Below are 25,749 nucleotides of genomic sequence, written 5' to 3' on the forward strand. Positions count from 1 at the left end.
AGCAAGATACTGTCTTTTAGTGAATTCATTCATCTAATCACTCAGCCATCCACACCACTCACTGTTCAAATGGTATGTAAATTTTTACATGTTTTGGAGTCATTTTTGGTTTAAGAAAACTCAAATTATCAGGCCAGTTAATGAAAAATTTACTATTTTTCATTTTACTATTTTTACTATTTATACTATTTTTACTATAATAAGTTTACTATTAATTAAACTTTAAAGCTTTCTAAAGTTTTACTTTCTTGTACCTCTGCATATATCGAAAGAAACACAAGAACATTTTCCTTTCTGAATTTTCAAACTAATCCTCTGATAAGAATGGATTAGTCCAGAAGACAATGACTTTTTTAAAAAGTCTATGATAAAAGATATTTAAATAAAGAGAGGATCACTGCATTCAATATAAGTTCCTCCTTTCTCTATTTTGTTTCTAATAGGATACAATATGAATAAATGAACCAATGAAAAAGGATGGCAGTGGTTAACTTTCAGTCAAGGAGAAAAGCTAGGGGACTTCTCTGGTGGTCCAGTGGCTAAGACCCCAGGCTCTCTGTGCAGGGGGCCCCGGGTTCAGTCCCTGGTCAGAGACCTAGATCTCAATGCCACGAGAATTGCATGCCAAAACTAAAGTGCCACAACGAAGATCTGGCCCAGCCAAATAAATAAATACTTTTCTTAAAAAACGAGAAAAGCTAAACAGTCACAGTCCCACAAAGACTACCAGGAAATATGGAGCCTAGAATTTTGCTTGGAAATGTGTGTTTTGTTTGTACTTTATATGATACTATTTAATCTATATTTAAATAATTATCATGAAAGACATAAATTCTTCATTCAAGTGGAACTTGCTAGAGTATGATTCGTATCTGGCTAAATTTAGAATAAAATCTTTTTTTTTTTTTCAAAAGTTACCATGACACAACAGAATTCACATTCCAGGACTCATATTTTGTATATTAAATTTAATAGCTTTATCTCAAACATTTTTCTATATTTTTCAACATCTTTATTGTTAAAAAAAGCAACCTATGGCTGATTCATGTTCCTGTTTGATAGAAAAAAATAAAATTCTGGAAAGCAATCATCCTTCAGTTAAAAAATAAGTAAATTTTTAAAAATACATTATTTTAAAAAAAAGCAATCTAATACCACTCTATGGCAGTGGTTCTTGCTAAGGATTACCTAACAAAAAATTATAAACATTTTGTTATATAAAAGCTAATTCACTGAAGTAGGTATGCTCTGTTGTTAGTTTGAAAATCATTAATTTCATAATAAAGAAGTGCCAGTTGCAGTCCCAAATAAGCAAGTGATGGGAGAAGAATTATGAAGTTTCATCTGTTCTTGTCTAAAGCTAAATGCTAGCTTTTGGGTCTGGTCCAGGGCTCGATCTGGCTACGGTGTGTAGTAGGTTTACACCTGATATCAGTTTAGGGCCTGTGCACTCAGTTTAGGATGTGTGGATGATGCCAGTCCAGGGTTTCCTAATTCTCCTAAGAGGACCCCTTTTAATGCCACACAGCCCCATCTGACAGAGGTAATATGTTTGTTATGTATCAATTAAAATACATGTACCAGCAAGCCACCTTGGATTCATTATTAATTTAAAATGAATACACTTTAACAATCACAATCCTCAATACATTTAAAAAACAGTATGAGATAGATATCAGACTATAAATATTATTTATATTTACTACGTTTTTGAGAAAGAATCCCCAAACCGCTTGGGTTGGGAATTGCTGACCTGGTTGATGTCTTGAAGTTACTACCAGTTGGAAAATTCTATACGACTTGATTGTTTCCTTGCCAAACTGTCCTGCCTGAAATGTGTTGGGGGCCTTTAAGAGGAATTATGATTGTGCTTGATACTATGTTTATACATTTAAATAAAAGATTAATGAAAATGGTTCCCAATTATCAAAAAAAAAACAAGACTGTTCTGCGGAGGCAGCTGCCGGTCTTCCCTGTTGTGTCATGACAGAGTCATTCCTGAAAGCTAATGGCTAGAAAATTGAGTAAACATAAAACCAATAAAGAGAAGATTTCTTCACACCACGTGAAATCAGCTTGTAGAGGAGCACATTGCTGTGGAAAATTTTGGGAGAAGCACAGGGATTTTTTTATGATGATGGTATCTCCTACTTACAGGCATCAGCTACGAAATGAAAAAAATTCCTCCCCAGATATCAATACCAAAGAGCTGACTGTTGTCGCGTGACCCCATTTTTTCCAATCTGTTCCCACCCCATCCTTCTTTTGCGTACACACCACGACACCGTATTTACTGAAACACGACATAAATTAGGACTAAGACAGTCTTCTTCCTGTCACTGTTTGTAAGTACTTGACAGCGGCCGCTGTGCAAAATAATGACATACTTCCAGCTGAGCCCTCGTTCTTTCCACTGAATTCTGCTTTAGCTTTTCAGACACTTGAGGGCTAGTTCTTTTCCAGATCCAGTTTGTAAAACAAAAACCATCATGAACCAGCTGTCCCTTTTCCCAATTCTAATTTACCAAATTTGTGATCCCTAGCAATGTTCCATAAAGCTAACCCACCTCCAGGATTATCTTTCTTGGTTCCATTTATTCTTTTAGAAGAGAGCCAATTGACAAGTTACTTACTGCTTGTTTCCTTGCTGGGTTCAGAAGTTAAACTCAGGAACTCCTGAGGCACAGGTAATCCTCCTTGTACCTTACCATACATTCATTCACTTAGCTCCTGAACACTGACCATCATCCTAACATGCATCTGCATATCATAACAGGCATTTTTAATGCATGCCAACTCTGTACTAGGCGCTATGGGAAGCACTTTCACTATATTCCTATGAGTTAGATACTATTAGTATCCCTCGTTTACATATGAGGAAACTGAAAGTGGTTAAAAAAACTTGTCCAAGGATTCACACGCAAACAGTCTAAATCCAGAACCCAAGATCTTAAACACTGAGGGAAACAGGAAACATTTGCTTCCAACATCAGTAAAGGACATCATTGATATGAAGGAAAATGAGTAGGAAAGAAGGAAGGGAGGAAGGGAAGGAGGGAGGAAGGAAGGAAGAAAAAAAAAAGAAAAAGGAAGAAAGAAAAAGGGAAAGGAATAACATGAAGATAAAAGAAAGGTGAAGAGTTACCAACATACTAGATTTCATTTTCTATTCAAGTATGCTGTCAGTATGTCAGGGAAGTTCAGGCTTCTCTGGTAGCTCAGCTGGTAAAGAATCCTCCTGCAATGCAGGAGATCTGGGTTTGATCCCTGGGTTGGGAAGATCCCCTGGTGGCGGACATGGCAACTCACTCCAGTATTCTGGCCTGGAGAATCCCCACAGATTCTAGCCTGGTGGGCTATAGTCCATGGGGTCACAAAGAGTCGGACACAACTGAACAACTACACACGTCACAGCATATGCTATCAGTACTGCTATATTAATTCACTGTTTTTTAGGACCTACAGGATAAATTCAACAACAAGAAAGGCAATTCATTCATTCATGCAGATCCAAAGATAGGACCGACAAACAAGAAAAGTTAATTCAAAGTAGTTTCATCAGGTGCAAAGTAACCATCTAAAATTCTATATCTAGTCTAGCGGAAAGATAAACAACACAAGCTGTGACGGATCAGAATGGGGAGAGAGGCCCCAGCAATCCAGGCCTTTGAGGAGAACCATGAAAGTGAATAGGCTTGACCAGCTCCATTTCTCCAAACTGGGACTCCGCTGGTTCAGGGAGGACAGTGGGAATAAGAAAAGGCAGAGTGAGTTTCCCAGCCTGACTGCGGCTAGACGACTTGTCTGGTGAACTAGCAGGAGTTGAAGTGGAGAAGTCTGTTGAGTTCACAAGTGTGTCTGGCCTTCTCCAAAAGGCAATGAGAAGTCACTGAGAGATTTTGTACAGAAGGGTGACAGCGTGAAGGCACAATTCAGGGAAGTTAAATTCACAGCAGTAGGTTGATCGATGGGGGAAGCATCATTTAGGGGCTTTTCTTCATGATCACTACATTTGGAAGCCTTAAATGCTCGCTGCACGCTGGAAGCAGAGGGGCTGCAAAGGAAAGTGTAGACACACACACAGACACACACAGAGACACACCTCTGGACGGTGGCGGGTGTGAATACAAAGAGCTACAGACAAATTTCAAGAACGTCCATAAGTCACTAACACATCAGCTTTCCAAAAGCACGAACTGGGAGCTCCAGCCCTGGCCGAGAGACTGACTCAAGCTAACGCCCGTCACCCAGAGCAACCCAAACCACCCACCATCCGGCAGGCAGGTGACCCCACAAACCAACCCTTCTGGTCCACGCTCCCCATCGCCTCCCGCAGGAGCCAGGGAGGGAGCTGGAAAAGTTTGGGGAGTAGTCCCCGGCTCACGAGAAGGGCATTTTCTCATTCCTCGGTCCCTCTCAGGTGTTCAGAGAGGGAGGATGACGTCCGGACCGTCCTCCGGCCCCTCCTCCCCCGGGCCGATTATGAAACTGCGGGCACTGTGTACCTCACCCCGCTCGCTCGTGAGTACTCAGGCCCCTCCCCAGACTAATAAAGGTCGCAGCGCGCGGCCGTGGAGCTCACTTGCCAGACACGGGCCAGGTGTCCCAGGGACGCGTGGGCCCCCGTCGCTCCAGCCGCCGCCGCCGCCGCCCAGCCGGACGCCTCCCGCACCCGCCGCAGCCCCCGTGGCCCGCGCGCCCTCGCACACGCTCACCGGGAGGAGGATGGAGCCGCGCCGCGCCCGCCGGGTCCCCACGCTGCCGCTCGTCCTGGGTGAGTCCCCCGCCCCCTGCCCGACGCAGAGGACGAGACTCGGGCGGCCCGGGGGGCACTTGTCACTTTCCACCCGACTCCAGCGTCCTCCGCTTCCAACCACGTCTCTCCTTAGGCGGCGAGTCCAGTCCTTCCCTCCCGCCGCGGATGGAATGGGATGGGTTAGGGGAGCAGGCAGCGGTGTTCAATATGCCTTTCGCTGATCAAGGAACTTGGGCTGTGTGTTCTGCGTGAATTAATACAGCTCCGTATTGGGAGAAGTAAAAAGTTGAAAAGACTTTTCCCCCCCCTTAGGAAAATCTGACAGTTTTAAGAAATCCAAAGACAAGGGAAAACTGGGCTGAGGGCGGGGACAGGAGGCGGGAGTAGAGACTAGACCCGCGCCTATAAAAGACTTTTGGGAAAGAAAAGCGGTTTCCTCCCGCCTGGCCTTTAGTTTTCTAAATTGAGCGGGCTTCAGCTTCCTGGGGCGCTGGCGTGCGCCGGCGCCGGCTTCGCTGCAGCTCCGGACCGGTGGAAACGCTGCTTGCTCACCTGGAGCTGCAGGGACACGCGGGCCCTGCCGCTTCCGGCCCCCCGCCCGCCTCCCCCGCGGGCCGCGCGCTCATCACTTGCTGTTAATTGCACCCTGTAGCCTGTAGTGGACACGATTGAGCGCGCGCGCACACACACACACACACACACACACGCGCGGGCGCATAGCCTGTAGTGGCTGAGCGTACTTTAATGCCTGCCTTCTTATTTGACATAATTCAGGGTGGTTTTTTTTTTTTTTTTTTGGACAGAGGGGGAAAAATTCCTTAAGTAACTTTACAGGTTTTGAAAAAAAAATCTTGATAATTCCTAAACTTCAAGAAGAGCTCTTATGAAAATTTTCCTAAGGAAATAAAGGTTGCCAATCTCGTGTTATTTCTGGGATTGCAATGAGGCGAATTCCCCTAACTCTACCTGTGCAGGATGTGACAGTTAAATTATTATTTCGACACACCTTATCTTAGGGGTTAGGAGACCTAATGACATGCATACTATGCATACTTGTAACTTACTTGTCCAAGTTCAAGAACACAGGTGGGAACAGGATCTGTGGTTTCTACCAAAACTTCTGAGAATAACTTGCTGGGAGTTTCTCAGTACATAATGTGGCTTTGCTATCTTTGTTATGAAGTCTTCCTAGAGTTACATATCAACCTAGAGGTCAGAAGAGCTTTACACTTTTTTCCCCACCTGTAAGGTTGCTTTGAACAATGCATGTGTCTGTTCTGGGCCACTCATTGAGTATTCTAATTTGAGACATCAAGATCCTATGAATATCCTGGTTACTACCCACTTAGCTTATGTGTTGTGTGTGTTTTTGTTGTCATAAAAATGCTTAACTCCTTTATTGCATTACTTAATTATAGTTCACCTATTTCATCAGCTGCCAAGCCCATTTCTAAATGAGCTCGGTCAGTTTCTGTTTTCCCAGTTTGTTTAGGTATTTCTCTGCCACTAGGAAAGTTCCTGTTTGAAGTTCTGTATCATATCTCTATACTCTATTCAGGTATGCAAGTCCAATAGTCTTATTCCAAAGCACATGGAAAAAAGGCAAGGCCGACTGTTCTTTCTGAAATTGCCATTTCCCCCCTAAACTAAAGATTACCTAGAAATACTTTTCCCAAATATCTATCCTTCAAGAAAAAGAGACATTCATTCGAGTTTTCAGCAAACATTTTATTATTGCCCTTTTTTGTGGAATTTATATGTATTTATGTGTGGAAAAAAATACAGACACTTTCATGTCCATCTTCTGCCTCCAACACATGCAGATTTAAATTGCTACACACACCCCACAATCACTTGATCACTTTTACATTTTATAAATATTTGATATTGACTGTTCCCGAATAAAAAGAAAAAATTTTTATATTGAGTCTGCAATTAATGTTTAGAGTCTTTTGATCTAAAAATCAAACATACTCAAGGATACCTAGATGGGCTTTTGAGCATGCTCCTGAATGACAGATCCAAGACAATTTATCCATACTTCATTGCACAATGATAGAGAGTTGACAGAATAAACATGCTTTCTTGAAATCTGAGAAGCATAGATCTCGGTGAGGCAATGGCTCGCCTTAGAGCTTTCCTTTTGACCCTGAGAGTTTATGAGCTGCCTGGTGTTGGCACAGCCTGAGATGACACATCAGGGGCAGAAACACGATGACAGGCCTCTCCGGTCTGGATTTTGACCCAGGCACCCTAGCTGCCTTCCACATCATCTTGCCATATAAGCAACTTGGGTAATTGGACTGTGTGGTTCAACCCTGAGACCCAAATCCAGGCTCTGGGGAGGCAGATGCCTCCTGTGAACTAACCATTTTGTATGAGGGGTGTTTTCCATGTATCCTTTACTCCTTAAAATAACTATATGAGGTCGAGATGATCAGCCTAGTTTGACAAACGAAGAAACCAAGGCTCAGTGATGTCAGATACCTTACAAGGACTTAGAGACAGCAAATGTCAAGGTCATTCTGGGTCAATGTGTAAAGAGCCGGAGGTTCTCAGAGTTAGTTATCAGGAACATAATAAAGTAACTGGTTCTAATAGAGAAGTCCTAGAGTAGTGTGGGGGTTGCTGCAGTACTTAGGACCTCTTATGGGCACTGGCGTATGTGCAAAAATGGTACCTGATGGTATCACTTAAAAAACCAGGCACAGAAAAGATGAGATTATTCCTTTAAGCTCTGCTCAGATATGTTACATTTTTACTTAACCTATATTCAGCATTTTTAATACCTAGGAAATGACTTTATATGAAGCAATCATTGACATCAGTTGACTGAGACCTTTGTTTCTATTTTTATAGTTTCCTAGACGTATATTAAGTAAAGCAGTCAAGGAGAAGGCAACCCACATACTTTTTATTCCCTGGATCATTCACAATATTGTGAATTGAATGTGGTGTTGACAAGGGATCAAGGTGGAATCTGCAGCATACTTTATCAACAGTGAGAAAATAGACCTACTTATGTGGTTTTAAAAAAAAGTGCAGTGGTCCCATAGTCACTTTGGAAAACTTGAATTTGAATGTCTCCTGTTCATTTTTGCCCAGGAATCTCCCATGTCCTGGTGAATGATCACACAGGAGATGCAAATGTCATGTGAGAAATGCTCTTTAAAGAGACTATGCATTTAGGTGTGGTCTTCTCACCTGTCAGTCTCCACTCTGAATATAGGCCTATGCAAATCCCCATGGCTGTAACTGCTGTTGGAAACATTCCTTCAGAAGACAATGAGAAGACTCCCCAAAGCTGTAATAGGCCAGCTCCTCAGGGAGGAGCACCCTGACAGCCTTGGCCTTGGTATGGCAATTCTGAACCTTTGGAAAATGAAGTAATACAACAGACTCAGTGTCCTCTGGCAATGCAGTTTATGTTAAGGCTGGATGTCTGGTTTCAGGGCAAATAAAGGTTCAGTGACATTCTAGGTTAAAGCATTTATTAACTAGGATACTGTTAATAATACCCAAGACAGCTTGATAATTGTCCAGAAAAAAGTTAGCTCAATTACTTAGGTCAAAAAGCCTGAATTTTAAACTTGAGGCATTAAAGTGAGTGAAATACAAATCTTTTTGAAAATCCTCAGGATAAGGGGAAAAGCCTCTCTTTCTCATATGTATGTGTAAGTGCATATATGTATATGTTTATATACACACATATGTGTATCATACTTTACAGTTTTGCATTGAGACATAGTATATCGAATATAGTTTTAACATCCCGCTTCTTTTATTTCATACTTTTGGAAAAATTTATTCCTCCTTGAGCTTCAGTTTTCTCATATGTAAAATGGAGATTGTAATAATTATGCTGTTAGGTTATTGTATATGGATATTATAAATATAATATTAAAAATAATGAGAAACAGTTTTAAAGTTAGCGATGTTATCAGTAGTAGCAAGTGTTGTTTTTAGAAAAATGCCTCATTTGATCTTTGTAACTCCCTTTTAGCTAGGAAAGGCGTTATTTTTCCCAGTTTATAAATGATAAGACATGTTAAAAGAAGTGAGTTACATGGCATGTAAGGCTCCTTTTTAAATTATGTTGTGCCATCTATTATAGATGCTCCCAACTCACTTCACTTTTGGTGAAAAGTTCTACTCATCCTTTAAGATTGAAGAAAAGTATCAGGCCTTCTCTGATACCTCCCTCCATCTTTCTCTCACCACTGGAAAATAAATGTGCAGTCTGCACGCCGCCCCCACCCCTTTGCTTCTCTCTGAATCCTCCTATCTTACTCTTCACATCACACTGTAAGTGTGTATCTGGCCCTGTCTTTCCTTACTGATGCTCAGCTTTTATCGTTCACATTGTAACAGACTTATGTGAACCAGTCAATGAATATCATTGGAGGGATGATGAGAATGGTACTCTATTTAGGGTTCTTAGTACTCTGTTTTGACTCAGACAGCTGTTCTTTGAAAATGTGCTTGCAAAGTCAAGTATTTTGGCTGAACAATAGTTTTTGAAAATTCGTTTCTGTTTAATAATAAAGTTGAACACTTTTTCTTTCCTGTTTTCCCTATTTCTGTCTCAACATAGTCTGTATTCAATGACAGTATGCCTAACAAAATTTAAGTGTATCACACTGTGTGTGTGTGGATGGATGTGTGTGTATGTGTATGTGTGTGTGTGTGTGAGAGAGAGAGAGAGGTAGGGAGATTGGGCAATGATATGACTGAATGATGGATAATCAGCAAGAAAAAGTATTATTTTAGAAATGAGAGTAACCTTAATCTAATCTGAATTCTCTCTCTCCTACTCCACCCTGCTCCCCGGTGATATTTTCAAAGATAAGGAAACCTGGCTGCAAAGAGATAAACACTATCTGAGCTAGAACTAGCTCCATACCTCACGGATCTGCTGGGAGGGATTTCCAACCTTGGGTCTGTTTACACTATGGACTGGGTAGTTTTTTGTTGTGGACTGTTCTATGCATTGCAGGGCATTTAGCAGCAATCCTGGTCTCTAGCCACGAGATGTCAGCGGCAGCTCTGGTTGTAACAACCCAGAATATTTCCGACGTTGCTAAATGTCTCTGGTTGGCAAAATTACTCCAGGGTGAGAAGCACCAGCTAATGTTTTCCATTGCTAGGAGACATTGCCGCTTGTAAGTTGCAGTTCGAATAATCAATGCTTGAGTTACTAAGACAAATAAAATTCATGTTAATGGTAAGCTCGTTGCAAATATAAAAGCAATTCTAATGTTAAAAAAATCGACTTAGCCATTTTTATTGCCCATTTTAACACCATTTTCCCTGAATAATGCTGAATCTTGTTTATGACGGAGTCATTCATTCTTTCTCCAATCGTTGCATTGCTAACCACTGCATGCCTCCTTTCATAATTCTGTTCTCTTGACTCCCGCAAGACTGAACTGCCTTTTCCCTCCAATTTCCTTGGTCATTTCTATCCACTCCTTGTCACCTATTTCCCAAGTTCTATGATTATCCATTCCATACTTTTCCCTTGGAACATTTGAATGACTCCTATCTTTTAAAGGTAATATTTCCTCATAAGACTTTCAAATAGATCCTGTCAACTCCATTCCTACTCTTTTACTCAAGATCTTTTTTCCCAGGTGCCTCATAAATATAAATAGATGATATATGAACTGCAAACCCAGATTCCTTCATTCATTATGTCTTCCTTCATGTCTACTAGCTGCAAACACTGCCACAAACCTGCTGTCTTGCCTATGTTATCTACTGTTTTAATGGCACCACCTTCCTTGATATTTTCTGGTCAGGAACGTGGTGTCATCTATGAAGTTCCTCCTTCCCTCACCACCACCTGGGGCCTAGCCTCTAGTTAGAACAGAAACTATGCCCCTTGCATCAGTTTACCTTGCAGCATCTTGTTCAGTATCATGCATACAGAAGACTCTTGGTAGGTATTTGTTGAACAAATATTATTAGAAACAGGTAATTACTAAAAAGTTAGTGTAAGTTGAGTTGCTTTCCTTCCCTCTCGTTTATCAAGTGTAATTAAGCCCTTCCCACCCTTCTGTTATGCTAAGGATGCACATGTGCTTCGTACAAAAGTTGACTTCTCCGGTGCTAACCAAAAAATATATTTTCACAAAGTAAAATTTCTTAGCAGCTCCCATTTTGCTAGGTGCATCACACAGATTCTTGGAATGAAATGTAATTAGCCTTAAGGCTTTAAAAATATCTTTTATGTACTTGTTTTCTCCTCTTTTCTTTCTTTCTTTTTTTTTTTTTTTTGATGCTTACTGATGAAAACACTATCCTTTTGCAAATTCATTTTTGGCAGTGGGCTTCGGTAAAGAATGAACAATAACAATAGTTAGTATGCGTCTGAAAATGTTAAGTTTTCAAAGTTGTAGACCACAATATGACTGTAAGGAAGGAAGAAAAGGCAAACGGCACCCACTTATCCAAACTGTTTCTCCTTTAGAAGATTTGTCTTTTGAGACAATAATGTAATAGTAATTTAAATTTATGAATTGAATCAATGGGGATACATGTAAGAAGCAAGATGGAAGGGGGTGAAGATAGAAAAGGTGCTAAAAGGATCCTCCGTGAAATATTATCTTGAAGAAAAATAATACATTTTCAATAGATAATTTGAAATAGTACCCTAGAGATGAATCTTTGGTTTTAAAGGTTGCACATTCCATATTTAGAGCCCTCAGTCACAAAATTTGTAAACATCCAGACTAGTACAAATTGTATCCTTTATACAATAGTTGATATTCTTTCTCCTATATTATAAGAACATTTCCATTATGAATAAGATAGACAGCATTAAATCCATTTTTATGATAAAATAAGCTCTACTTTCATATTTTGACACACAATTCTTGATTTGAATAGTTTTAGGTATAGTATTGTATGATAACTAAAATATATGAGCAATTTGAAGTATGATTTAGAAATTATTGCCAGAACTGAAGAGTTATTTAATGTCTCTGAACTGAAAACTATGGCCTATTTATTACATCTTCTCTTGACACTTGACAAGGAAGATCTTATGGCTGTATATGAAATTCAAAATTAAAGACTTATTTGTAACCTGTCATTATATCAACCTCTGGTTTCATTCTGTTATCCTGTTTTTACCTAAATAGTTACTGTTGGCTTTTACATGTACTTTTTAATGATACTTAGTGGTAAAGTTAACATTAAAAGCTGTAGAAAGAAAATGATTGCTGGTAGGAAGCAAGGTTTATGCTATACAGATATACATTATATGTATGTACTATTATATGTGCTATTCTCTGAGAAATAGGCTGTTACTAGAAAGTACTTTCAGTAGTTCTTTACAGTGTCTGATGTGATAACAGAGCTTACAGTTATTTTAACTTTATCTAATAGTGGAATTTAAGACAAAAAGACGTCTGGAAATGATGAAGGCATATTCACTCCTTGAAAGTATACAAGACCTAACAAGCCTAGTGTGTTAAAGACAAATCCTAAAATTACAGACTGCCCTGGAAGAAGGTAGAAAACTAACAGTCTTGTGAGTAGGTAGGCATGTGACCAAGCAGAAGTGTGAACAAAGAGGATTTTGCTGCCTGTTTGGGCTGGGCAATTTCTGTGATTCATTATGAGTTTGCTGTTCTGGTCTAAATATCCTAAAAGGTTAAATTAGGGAAATAAGGTGCATTCCTTTCATTCTGTAACCCATCTCATTTTATTTGGGGTCATTTTTATTTGACTTGATTGTTATTCAGGAGAGTCATTTTATCTCTGAGAATTGCAGTTGATGATTGCAGAATAGGCTTGGTTAACCAGTCACCAAATCTCAGTCTCCATCTAGATGGCCCCTCGGTGTGGCCAGAAGGAAGCAAGGACAAAAGAAACCGTATGCAATAAAAAGGACGTTTTCTACCTTTAGCATTCCTTCTGGAGGTCAGGCACGCACTTTTCACTTGATGCCCCAGGGCCCAGGACATTTAGTGCCCCCCCGCCCCCCTGGGGTGATGGCACTCACCCTCTCCCACGCGCTGCCCCCAGGATTGTGTAAGGTGTAGGCTCGGCCCTGACTCAGAGTGGAGCTGATTTGTATCCTGTGAGTCACCGGTGCCACTTCCTGCTGGCACATTTGTGATTTCACTGAAACAAATCTCTGAAAGGTGAAGTTAGATGAATAGGCGAGCTTTAAATTCCTGAAACCCATTTGGAAATTGGACAGAAATAATGGGCTCCTAAGACAGTTTTGTTTCCATAACATTATTGACATAGAAGTTCCAATGGCTAATTTTGAGTTTACAAATTACTATTTAGCATGGAATTCCTGTGTGTCTTAGTTACCAATGTAGGGCTGGCCACCAATCTGTTTGCTGACATGCTGACATTATCCAAACTGTATATCCAAATAATATCATAGGGTTATATTTTCTCAGCAGGGACCCATGGTCAAGATCAAAAACTCAAATATAAGATTTGTAATTGACCTAGAGAAAAATCATTATGTTCAATTAACACTAAAGTCATGAAAAACTGAGAGATTAAGGAAAAATACAGATAGGACTTCAGCATGTATCCCTGTATGACTTTAATGAGTAGTGAATTATAATTGGATATTAATGCTAGATGTTAAAATTCTCCATGGGTGAACTTTTTCAATCTTTTGATCTCTCCCCACTATTCCTTTACTCCATTGCGCAAGGCCCTGGGCTAGATGTGAAGTTGAGGAAAGCTTGAAAATCAATTTTGAAGCAATAGAGCTGTGTGAATGAACACATGATTTAGAACCAATTTTGGTAGTTCATTTGGAACCAATTTTGGTAATTCTTCCCAAGTGGTGCTAGTGGTAAAGAATCTGCGAGCTAGTGCAGGAGACACAAAAGATGCATGTCTTATCCCTGGGTCATTGGAAAGATCCCCTGGAGAAGGAAACTACAACCCACTCAAGTATTCTGGCCTGGAAAATAACATGGACAGAGGAGCCTGGCCGGCTACAGTCCGTGGGGTCGCCAAGAGTCAGACATGACTGAGCACACACAAGAACTGAACACTTAGTGGTTCATTGGCTACATATATCTGTGATGAAAGTGTAATCTAAACACTGTCATTTGAGAGCTACATTTAAAATCATTTACAATTCCATCTGTAAAATACCCGGATGTGGGATTAATGTACCAAGTCTCATAGAAACCATCCTGAGAGATGGACTATGTCCAAGGGAGCGTCAGAGGTTAGGACAGCCCAGGTTTTGTGGAGGCACGCCCTGCCCTGAACATTCTTTAATTCACAAAGACAAATATTTCACTTGTGGCTTGACCAACTGGAACAAAGTTTCCAACGGTGGAAAAACTAGCAATATGAAAAACCTTTGAGAAAAAAAAAAAAAACAACTAATAAGCAACACCTCAGAGCAATTAGCTGGATTCTGTTATAATAGTTGCAGGTTGCATTTGTAAGCAGTTCTGAACAGGAAAGGCTAGTGTCTGGTTTCTGCAAAGAATGAAGAAACGATCCTTTGCAGAGAAATGTGCATTTGCACAGTGGACCTGGCTGGCCCTTTTGCAGGAGAATCGGTAATATCTCCTCCCATCGGTTGAAGAGCCGTGGAGGAATAGGAAAGTCAGGGATGTAAAAACACACATTTAAAACTCCAGCTTGTGTTGAGCAGATTGTATAAATCAAAGGAGGTAATTCTTTATGAGTGAAAGTTCATGGCAAAATTATATCGAGAAGTAGAACGATATTGGCTTGGATAAAACTCTCGCTAATTCACCCCTAGAAAAATGTGTGGACAAAGTTATCCTTTTCCATCTCTGTTCAACTGACAGTGGAATCCAAATTTTAGCCATTTTTTTTTTGTCATTTAAGGAAGATTTTTTTTTTCCTCTGTAAGGACAATCAAAGTATCATTTATATTGTAGGAGAAATATGGAGCAGGGAGGTAGTAATTCTAAACTTTCCAAAAGATATTTTCAAGTCACTGAAAGGTTATGAGACTTGATGTCATAAGATGTACTCCTAACCCTTATCTTCTATAATCTCTAGATAATTGGTCTTGGATAAGACATTTAATTTAACTACACTGCAGTTATTGAGGTTAATATAACTACTTCACAGGATTATTATCAGTGTCAAGTTTGAAACATTAAGAAACTACAAACTCTGATGCTTATGCTTTACCCAAATCATACTCAATTTGCTTAACACGTACACACCTCCTCTGCTTGTGAAAAAATAAAATTCTTTATTATATGGAATAATTATCCTTTAAAATAGCAAAGTACAGAGAGATTTATAACCTTCTTATAGACCAGCAGAGGGCACTATCCACATATACTACTGCTAAAAACAAGCTAGCTATTGAATGGCATGGAATATTCATGAGTCCCATTTCATTTAATTCTCCCCCAAACTATAAATTTGGGAAAATTGAGATCCAGAGAATTTAATTAATTTGTCCAAAATTGCATAGCTCAGGTTTTCTCCCAGGATTGCCTTTCCACCATACTTTGTTGCCTCTTTATGGCGTTAAATACTCTGCTTCATTTACATTTAGCTGAGTTCATTCCCTGTAATGTCCATTATACTCTAGTGTTATTGCCTATTTCCAAATTCTGTAACGTGGCCCACGAACAACATTGCTGTGTACTCTGAAGAAAGTTACTTAAACTCTTTATGCCTCACTTTTTCATGGCTAATGGGGAGAACAGCAGTATCTTCTTCAAAGAGTCACTGGGTGGATTAAAGAGATAGCATAGGTAAGGATGGGCTTCCCTGATGATTCAGACGGCAAAGAATCGTACTGCAATGTGGGATACCCAGGTTCGATCCCTGGGTCAGGAAGATCCCCTGGAGAAGAAAATGGCTACCCACTCCAGTATTCTTGGGCCCTGGTGTCTCAGACCATAAGAAATCTATATGCCCACACGTAGTACATGGTGAAGAAATGTCAGCTGCTGCTAACTGCTATCACCACCACCACCAATAATGTTTATTATGTAACAGTTACTCATATAACCTGGAACGAGTGATTAAAGAGCAAATACATGACTCCTAAGAAGAACAGTAAAACTCTCTTCAGTAAACTTTCCTGCAGTTGAAAGGATTCTTCCTATTCTTTCCATGCAATTCACAAACTTCTTGAGTCATCCTGGTGCCAGTTACCCAACATGTATCTTTTCAGTGGAGACACACAGTGAAACACCTTGTTAATCTCTTATTGGCTGACAGAAACCATATTCTAAGGCTCAATATGGTTCATGTAAGTGTGTGTATTCCTTCCCATATTGGATAAGATATGTTGTGACTTTACTTAGATTACACATTGTTCATTAAAATCTATTAATATTTTCATGTGTAATACAAAGAGTACCTTAGGTACTTAAATCAACAACTGATATATCTTCGGTTGAGAGTCCTATTTCATTGTGACCATAAATAGAAGCTGAGTTTTATTTGAAGCCTTCTTTGTGATAGGTTCTACTTTGGAGCATTGCTCTGAACACATCATGAAGTAAAACTGTGGAAATTTTCCAATTGCTAAGCTTCTTAAGAAATCAGATGTTAAAACCAGGTCTTTGAAAAGGTTACTGTGAAATGTTTAGAGCAGGTCAATTTTGTAACTCTGAATGTAATGCCAAGGCTTTTACCATGGGACACAGGGCTGGGTGTTCATTTATTTTCAGTGATATGCCTGTTTGCATGAATTATTTTCTTTCATGGTTTAGATGGATCAAATTCTTGAAATAATTCAAAGAAATCTGCAAATATTGTAATTATGTGGAAATCTAGTCAGAATTTCTTTCTTGAAGCATTAGTTATATATTTTCTTTTTCTCCATAAATAGTTTTCTATCTTCTTCAAGCAGTCTTCAGTACAACTGTGATTCCTTCATGTATCCCAGGAGAGTCGGAAGATAACTGCACAGCATTAGGTAAGCCCAGCTTTTTTAATGTTGCATCAAATAATTACACGTTTTTAACAGAAATATGACTATAAATATGAGATAGTGGGAAAAAGAGGGGGGAATAGCTGCTCTATTAACAACTCAATGATTTGGAAAAATTACATAAAGGAGTAACTGGAGGCAGAGGGACTGTATATCTAGTTAAATGTGAAGATTTGATCTTAAAGAGAGGGAACAAAGAAAATCAGATTCCCTTTGAACATTTCAGAGCTGTGACACTATTGGGAGAGGTTGGATCCCAGGCAAAATAGGCAAATTTGAGCTTTGTACACAGTAGATAACATATTTTGTTAATTTTTGTAAAAGGAACAAATGATGTCCTTTATTTTGAGTTACAGCATTCATTCAGAAAATATCTATAGAGTACTTAATACATGCCAAATACCATGCTTAGGTGGCACTAGTGGTAAAGAACTAGCCTGCCAATGCAGGAGATGTGGGTTTGATCCCTGAGTCGGGAAGATCCCCTGGAGAAGGGCATGGCAACCCCCTCCAGTATTCTTGCCTGGAAAAATCCCATGGACAGAGGAGCCTGACGGGCTATGGTCCATAGCCTCACAAAGAGCCAGACACAACTGAAGCGACTTAGCATACATGCATACAGATAAGTGGTACATAGCCTCATCTTTGGACCCCAGAGGACTCTGACTGTGGTTCAGGAGAGATGTGCTTTATACTCAGTCTGAGTTATTGAGTTCAGAGTTATCCTGAGTAACCAGAGTATTACACCTCCTTTCTTGTCCTTCCTCATTATACTCTAGAGGTTTGGTCTGCCTCGCTCCCTATTTTTAGCTATTTGAACAAGAGTATTACAGTCAAGATGTCCTGTTTGATTATTTCATTTATATTTTTCAAATTTTAGTAATTAAAACATTCTAGGGATTCCCTGGTGGTCCAATGGTTAAGACTCAACTGCAGAGGACATGGGTTCAATCCCTGGTTTGGGAACTAAGATCCCACATGCCACACGGCCAAAAAAGTAAATAAACTGTTAAAAAAAGTTCTTTATAAAAAATTCTAAAGTAAATGTTATGTGTAGGTTGTAGCACTATTCTAAAGAGGCTACCATTTTCATGGTTGTATTTGTGTAACCAAGGCATTTATAAGTCAGTGTTTGTTTAGTTCATGTTCAGGTCTTATCATTAGAGACTTTGATTGATTTTGGGTTTGGGGTGGTGGTTTAGTCATAAATCATGTCTGATTCTTTTGACCCAATGGACCGTAGCCTGTCAGATTCTTCCATGGGATTTTCCAGGCAAGAACACTGGAGTGGGTTGCCATTTCCTTCTCCAGGGGATCTTCCTGACCCAGGGATCAAACCCTAGTCTCCTGCATTGCAGGCAGATCCTTTACCGACTGAGCTACCAGAGACTGCACCCCAAAACAAGCCTTGTTGGCTTAAAGCCCGCTATAGATTTAAGCTGTCTTAAATTAATTAATGGATTCAGCTTGCAAATGTCAGAATTATTTGAAAAAATTAGGCAACCTTATTTGGATAAGTGAATAGTCGTAAAGTATTGTGATTTTTCATGTGTGCCTTCAACTTACCTTTTCTATCCTTAAACGTTGTCTTTTGAGAATTTTATTCCCAGTTTTTATGTTATTTTGTTTAGTCCTCTGGACATTTTCCTTTGGCAATCCAGTGTTTTGCTTATTGGTCTAGAGAGTAGGATAACTAAAGTGACTTTTTGTCCACAAATGCCTGAGAGTGGTTACTATTATGAAAGGCTGATTACTACTTCAGAGAAAATAACAGAATACATTCCACTTTCCATTTCTTTCACAGTTCAAACTGAAGATAATCCACGTGTGGCTCAAGTGTCAATAACAAAGTGTAGCGCTGATATGAATGGCTACTGTTTGCACGGACAGTGCATCTACCTGGTAGACATGAGTGAAAATTACTGCAGGTAATGTGCCAAACACAAACAACAATTTTTTAAAAACCCACATTGTCTCTCTTTTTTATCTTAATAATTACTCTATTATTTCCATGGCCTGCAGTTCTTAGTACTATTAGCATGCAATTTATATTTACTATCAGAAACTTAATACTGAGTTTTCTTTTAAGTTGTGCTGTGTGTACTAAGTCACTTCAGTTGTGTCTGACTCTTTGCAACGCTATGGACTGTAGCCCACCAGGCTCCTCTGTCCGGGGGATTCTCCAGGCAAGAATACCGGAGTGGGTAGCCATTCCTTTCTCCAGGGGATCTTCCCGACCCAGGGATCAAACCTGGCTCTCTTATGCCTCCTGCATTGGCAGATGGGTTCTTTACCACTAATGCCACCTTCTTTTAAGTTGGGGAACAAATAGCAGAAGAAATGGTAGTTATCAGATTATACAGATTCTTCAGGAGTGTGGAATGGGGAGGGCTTCAGATATCTTCCTCTCACACTTACCACAATAGCAGGTCACCTTTTAATCTTTTCACTGGACTTATATGTCAGCTATTGTTACAAGCATTGACTCCACTGATTTAGACAAAAAGCACCGCAAAACCACACAACTTACAAAACACCATTGTCAGCCACATTGGCAGCTGAATCAGACTATCATTTTAATACAACAGTTACGATTTGAGAGCTTCATGGGTCTCTTTTATCAAGGTTGGGCCAGCTTTCAGGTCAGTCTTTGAAGTCATTTTTACAACTTTTGGCAGACCTTGTTGATATCTTGCATTATAGTGTGAGATGATCTCTTATGAAACTAATTCAGAACCAAGATTTCTTTTTAAAATAATTGATCTTTATCTTCCTTTAGGTGTGAAGTAGGTTACACTGGTGTCCGGTGTGAGCATTTCTTTTTAACCGTCCAAAAACCTCTGAGCAAAGAATATGTGGCTTTGACCGTGATTCTTGTTATCTTCTTCCTTGTCATAGTTGCTGGTTCCATATACTACTTTTGCAGATGGTAAGCCAGTGTTTTTGTTTTTTAACACTCTGCTTTTGTAAATTACCTTTATACAAGACACACAAACTGGGTAAAAACATGGCAAAGTATTATTTAGTGGGAAAAGACAGGCTCTGCACTAAAGATATTTTTAAGGAAGTTTCAGCAGCAGAGCATCTGGACTTGACTCTATTTTGGGCTCTGTTATTTATTACCTCTGTGACCTTATACAACTTAAACTAAGAGTGTCAGTTCCTTCCTTTATAAAATACAAATAGAAATCCTTATTCTACATTAATGACAGGAGTACTATCAGTATTGAGTATAACACATGCAAAAGTGAATCATAAGGCATCATGCCAGTGTTAAATTTAGCCACTTGTATTTAATTTATTAGATCAAAGTTTGTATTTCATAAAATATATTTTATAAATTAATAACCCTAGAGGCTTAGGATCTTAAAATTTAAGGCAGACTAGTAAAAACGAGTGTCCGGATAATTGTAAGAGCTTACTTTTAAAAATTGGTTCATGCCAATCCCTTAAAATTCCATCTTCAACACTCTATATTCGTGTACTGTGCTATACTGATATATGCTGATAACTGAATGGGCATTGAAACTTTTGACAGTATATCAGATTGTTTTTTAAGGTTAGGATCAGGAATAGTATGACTTTAATAGTGTGTGTGCTCAGTCATATCCAATGGTTTGCGACCCCATAGACTGTAGCTTGCCAGGCTCCTCTGTCCATGGACTTGTCCACACAAGAATACTGGAGTGGGTTGTCATTTCCTACTGCAAGGGAACATCCTGATCCAGGAATAAAAACTGAGTCTCTTGCATCTCCTGCATTGGCAGGCTGGCTCTTTACCACCGTGCCACCTGGAAAGCCCTACTTAATAGCTGCCTTTAACATGTCTCCATGAAATCCTTCTTATTTTGGAAGGGCTACAAATTTTTCAGTGTACATTCGAGTGAATTGTACTTTATTTTTGCTGAAAATAATGCACTTCTACTTTTGAAGCTCCAAAAATGTTACTTTTACAAGATTAAATTTATTTGGTCTTTGTTTACTTCTAAGTATTCATCAAATTATAATACTTTTTAATTAGTTATGATCACATAACTGAATATTATTACAAATGAAACACACCTGAAAGGTCTTTAACTACAATCCTTCCTTTTAGAAAGATGAGAAAGTGAGACCCAGAGAGGTGAATTGACATGGCCTGGCTTGTCTAGTTGACAAGTAGCCAGATCAAGGCTAAACAAAGGTTTTCCTAATTGTGTTTTTCAACTAAGTAAAAACATTATGCAGTTTCCTTAAGTCTACATGATTCATCTTCAAAATGGGTAGAAAATGAACTCAAAATATTAGGTAGATAGCTTTAATGAATGAGTGAATGAAGATTCTGAACCACTAGATTTATGAATCCTAGCTAGGAGAACTTGCCAGGTTATGTAATCCATTTGTATTTTACTTTTTTCATCTGTAAAATGAGGATGATAATGCTAAGTGTAAAGACAAAATAAATAATGAATATATAGCACTTAAAACATTGTCAGTCACATAGTGATTGCCTGATACATATTAGTTATTTTTATTTTTATTGGTGACAACATTACATCAACGTGATAGGTAGAATGTAATAGTGATATTCAAAGTATTTGTACTTTTTTTCTTATTAGTAATAAGGAAAGAAGGAAGGAAAAGGGAAGGGAAGACAGAGAAAAAGAAAAAAAATGATAACAGTCCAGGATTAAATGTGGTCACATGCTCTCCTGGAATTTTACAATTTTCATGACCATCTGAAAGCCTCTGAGAAGTTATTTAACTGCATTTCACCATTTCCTCCCAAAATTATTTGTTGAGGGAAACTACTTCTTGCTTCTTCCCTTTTTTCTCACCTTCAACCTAAACCTGGTTACCTATGTCATTATGGAAGCACCATGCTGAAATACCTTTAGAGTCCAAGTGTTTGTCTTATTACTGTTAACTACAGTGCTAATGATTTCATTTCTGAATGTTTCTAGGTACAGAAATCGAAAAAGTAAAGAACCAAAGAAGGAATATGAAAGAGTGACGTCAGGGGATCCGGCATTGCCGCAAGTCTGAATGGTGCCGTTAAGCTTATGGGCAGGATGCACTGCATGCCTGGTTATGTTAATATTCCTATTTTATTAATAATATTTATGTGGGGTCATATGTTAAGTCAGCAATGATGTATTTTTTAATATACTAAGAAAAGTTTTTATTTTTGTTTTATTTTTAACAGATTGCTAATGTATAATGTACACAAAATATTTAATATAAAAGGAAAGTGGATATTTTTGTAAGAAATCCTTTTCTGAGCTAAATGCTTTACTGAAAACTTTTTGCCTGGTGTACAGTGCATAGGAGTGAGCAATGCCCAGTTCATTGTTTAGAAAGTGTCAGTACGTGACAGATTTCTATAAGCCTAGAATATGGTCAAACCAATTTAATATATTTTTCTACTCCTCGAATCAATGATAATTGGTTTGACTGTATCAGAGTTTGGTGTTTGAGTTGGCACCACTGTGCCATGTATTGAAGCAGTAATGCTATGGGAATTGGGGAGAAGCAAATATAGATCTTGGGCTATACCCTCTGCTCCCTCCGCTCACACATCCTCTCTGTTTACTGCCTGGAAGGAATGTGTGCAATTCTCTATGTCCATTCACAACTCCTATGGATAAGAGTCATCCATCTAATACAGGGGTCCCCAACCCCCGGCCACAGACTGCTCCCAGTCTACGGCTGGTTAGAAATGGGCCACACATCAGAGGTGAGTGGCAGGCGAGCAAGCAAAGCTTCATCTGTATTTACAGCCTCTCCCCATCACTCACCTCTCCCTGGTGCATGGAAAAATTGTCCTCCACAAAACCAGTCCCTGGAGCCAAAAAGATTGGGGACTGCTGGTCTAATAGATTTTCCTTAAGAAAATGAATTGAGAAAACTTTTACCATCTTTTATGTAATTTTATGTATAGCTTCACAATGTCCTTTTTTTTTTTTTCAGTACAACATTTGTGCTAGGTAACTGTTGCTCATGAACTAATAAAAAAAATCCACACATGAAGCCAAAATTGGTGCTTCTTTTTTGAAGAGTATTTATTTCTATATGAACTTTGCTAAAGAATTCTACAATTAAATCAGTCCAAAATTTGATGGACTAAGTGTTAAAGTATAAGACAGTTATTCTATATATGGTCTAAAGAGATCTAAAAGCATATTTCTGTTTCCCAGTAATATAGCTGAAGTAAAATGTGCAAATATGTTTTAAATCCTACACATCCTTATTGACATCTACTGTATGTAAGGGAGGTCTGCTTATTTTGAGTGATATTGATTGCTTCAAAAAAATTTTATTGACGAACCAAGAAGTCATATGAAATCCATTTATTTTGTTACAAAAGGGAGTCATATTGGTTTATCCTGAGTATTTCAATTCATATTACATAATTAATTGTAAGTGGTTTGGGATGTTAAATCTTTAGCCCCTGTAAAAGTTATATTTTTATTTATAATTTGATATTAAATAATAAAAAAGATAGGACACAGATTGCTTTTATGGGTGAAAATTAATTTTAAAAATGTCTTAATGAAGATAATGCTGAGCAAACATTAAAAAACCATTGCTATTAGCTCATGTTTCTTACAAACAATGAAAAAAATTTGGCTCATATTTAGTCTATCTTCCTTATTTTACAAATTTCTCACTATATATATTTCTAGAAAGATCTATCTATATCTAATGTATTGAGACTAAATGCAAACCAATGCATAAATACCTAGATTGTGGCTTCCCACCAAGACCACACAGTAACCCAGTAGACATACTCTATAACCAAAGAGGCTCTAAGATTGATGCTAAAGATGTAATCTCACAATCAAGATTTGTATAATATATTAAGTATTTAAAATACAATCAAATGCCACTGTTCTTTTGGACATTCTTTGTTCTTATCTCTCTGCCAAAGTCAAAACAAGGAGACAGATGGTGCATTGAGGACAGATTTTTATTTCTGAGTCCTGAGAAGAGGATTAGTTAAATTCAACTGCTCTGAGGTGTCAGAGCATGTACCAAATACATGATACTAGCTTCTAATTTCTGTTGAATTCAGTAATGCAGTTTTTAAAAACTCATGTCTGATCCATTTTGCCATTTTTGCTGCAACAGTCAGTATGTAGACTTTTGGGGAAAAATGTGTTTAACTTGCTGCCCATTACTTTATGATTTCTTTCTACTCTTATTCATATGGGAAAACGGGGAGTCACAGCTTTTATATAAACAGTGTTGCTTGAGTAAAATTTAATGTTTTGACTAAAGAATAATTTTATCTAAAACATGCCTGTTATTCAAGTTGGATGAGGTTAAATGTAAGAAAGTGAATCTCTCTCTGCTGTTTTTGCACTCTGTAATTGCACTTTTTAAGTTTGAAGAGCCATTTTGGTATACAGTTTATATTCAAGATGCTATAGAACATAAAGTTGTATCACATGCAGTTTAAAGTAACTTATTTGACAATGAATTTTATCAGAGTACTGAATTGTATCAATTTGTTTGTGTTCAATATCAGCTTTGATAATTGTGTACCTTAAGATATTGAAGGAAACTATAGATACTTCACAGGATATTATTAATTTTTATTTATTTTTTGTTGGAAACTGGAAAAAACAAAATTGAAAAATAAAAATGCATGAAACACCTTGCATTAAAAATGTCAGTGATTGATTTAGTCTCTTTTGTTTTTCCATACTACATTAAAGGGCTTAAAAGCAGTGACAGGACTATAATGTGTTTAAAGACATTGGTTTTAGTTTGGGAAAGGACTTTATAAATTTATCATAGATTATGGCCTACCATAGTGAAGAATTTCTTTGAAAGGTAAGGAATTATATTAGTTATAAAATTCTAAATGTTAGTATATTTGAAAAGAATATTTTTAGAGAGTAGTTGTTGTATAGCATAGGCAGCTCAGCTCACTGCTCTGTGATGAGCTAGATGGGTGGGATGGGGAGGTGGCAGGAAGGTCCAAGAGAGAGGGCATATATGTACACATATGACTGTACACATATATGTACACATATGACTGTACACATATATGTACACATATGACTGTGTACATAATGTACACATTGACTTCGTTGTGCAGCAGAAACTAACACAGAATTGTGAAACAACTATAGCCCAATAAAAATTTTTAAGAAGAATACATATCCTACTGAGAAATAACTTTTGAAAGGACGCATCAGACAGAAGCATGTCCCATGATTCCCTCAGCATCTGCCAACCAAAAGTTTGGGTTCTCCCAGGCTTTCCCATTGGCTCAGTGGTAAAGAATCAGCCTGCTAATGCAGGAGATGCAGGAAACACAGATTCAGTCCCTAGGTCTGGAAGATCCCCTGGAGTAGGGGGTCCCATTCCAGTATTTTTGCCTGGAGGATTCCATGGACAGAGGAGTCTGGTGGGCTGCAGACCACAAGGTTGCAGAGAGTAGGCCATGATCAAGCACACACACCACCGCACAGTGGGAAACACTGATCCTCTGAACCTCTGTCACAGTAACACCTTCTGAAGTATATGCTTCAACAATCTATAGAAGGCTTTGTCTTTTATTAGCCCCTTGGGCCACTTCATAAGTCTCTGGATAGGGCAGGGAGGCATAGCTCTGACCATTTTACAAGGGGATAAACCAAGCTGTCCAGGGTCACAGTTGGTAGTAAAAGATGAAGCTGGGGTGAGAAACAAGGCCTTCTGGTCCCCAGTTACACTGCAGCTCTGGCCATGGTGGCGCTAGTGTTAAAGAACCCGCCTCCCAATGCAGGAGATGTAAGAGACTCGGGTTCCATCTGTGGATCAGGAAGGTCCCCTGGAGAAAGAAAGGGCAACCCACTCCAGTATTCTTGCCTGGAAAATCCCATGGACAGAGGAGCCCAGCGGGCTACAGTCCATGGGGTCACAAGGAGTCAGACACGACTACAGTGACTTGGCACCTGGTTCATGCCAGGGGCAGCAGAACAGACCATCACATGGAGTGAGTGTGAGATTTAATTTGGAATTTTGTGGGGGAGAGACAGAAATCCCTATAAGATGAAATTCTTGAGATCTCACGGAACCATCAGGC

General features: G+C 38.8%; 1 protein-coding gene across 1 annotated transcript; it reads left to right on the top strand.

The window, feature by feature from the left end:
- Nucleotides 1–4,437: 4,437 nt before the first annotated feature.
- EREG (epiregulin) lies at nucleotides 4,438–24,348 on the top strand. Its single transcript, XM_043447623.1, has 5 exons — nucleotides 4,438–4,774; nucleotides 16,590–16,676; nucleotides 18,496–18,619; nucleotides 19,471–19,620; nucleotides 21,635–24,348. The coding sequence occupies exons 1-5, from the start codon at nucleotides 4,438–4,440 to the stop codon at nucleotides 21,714–21,716; spliced, it is 780 nt and encodes a 259-aa protein (XP_043303558.1). The 3' UTR covers nucleotides 21,717–24,348.
- Nucleotides 24,349–25,749: the final 1,401 nt, after the last annotated feature.

Source organism: Cervus canadensis, chromosome 26 (assembly GCF_019320065.1).
Source record: "Cervus canadensis isolate Bull #8, Minnesota chromosome 26, ASM1932006v1, whole genome shotgun sequence".
Taxonomy (NCBI): Eukaryota; Metazoa; Chordata; class Mammalia; order Artiodactyla; family Cervidae; genus Cervus; species Cervus canadensis.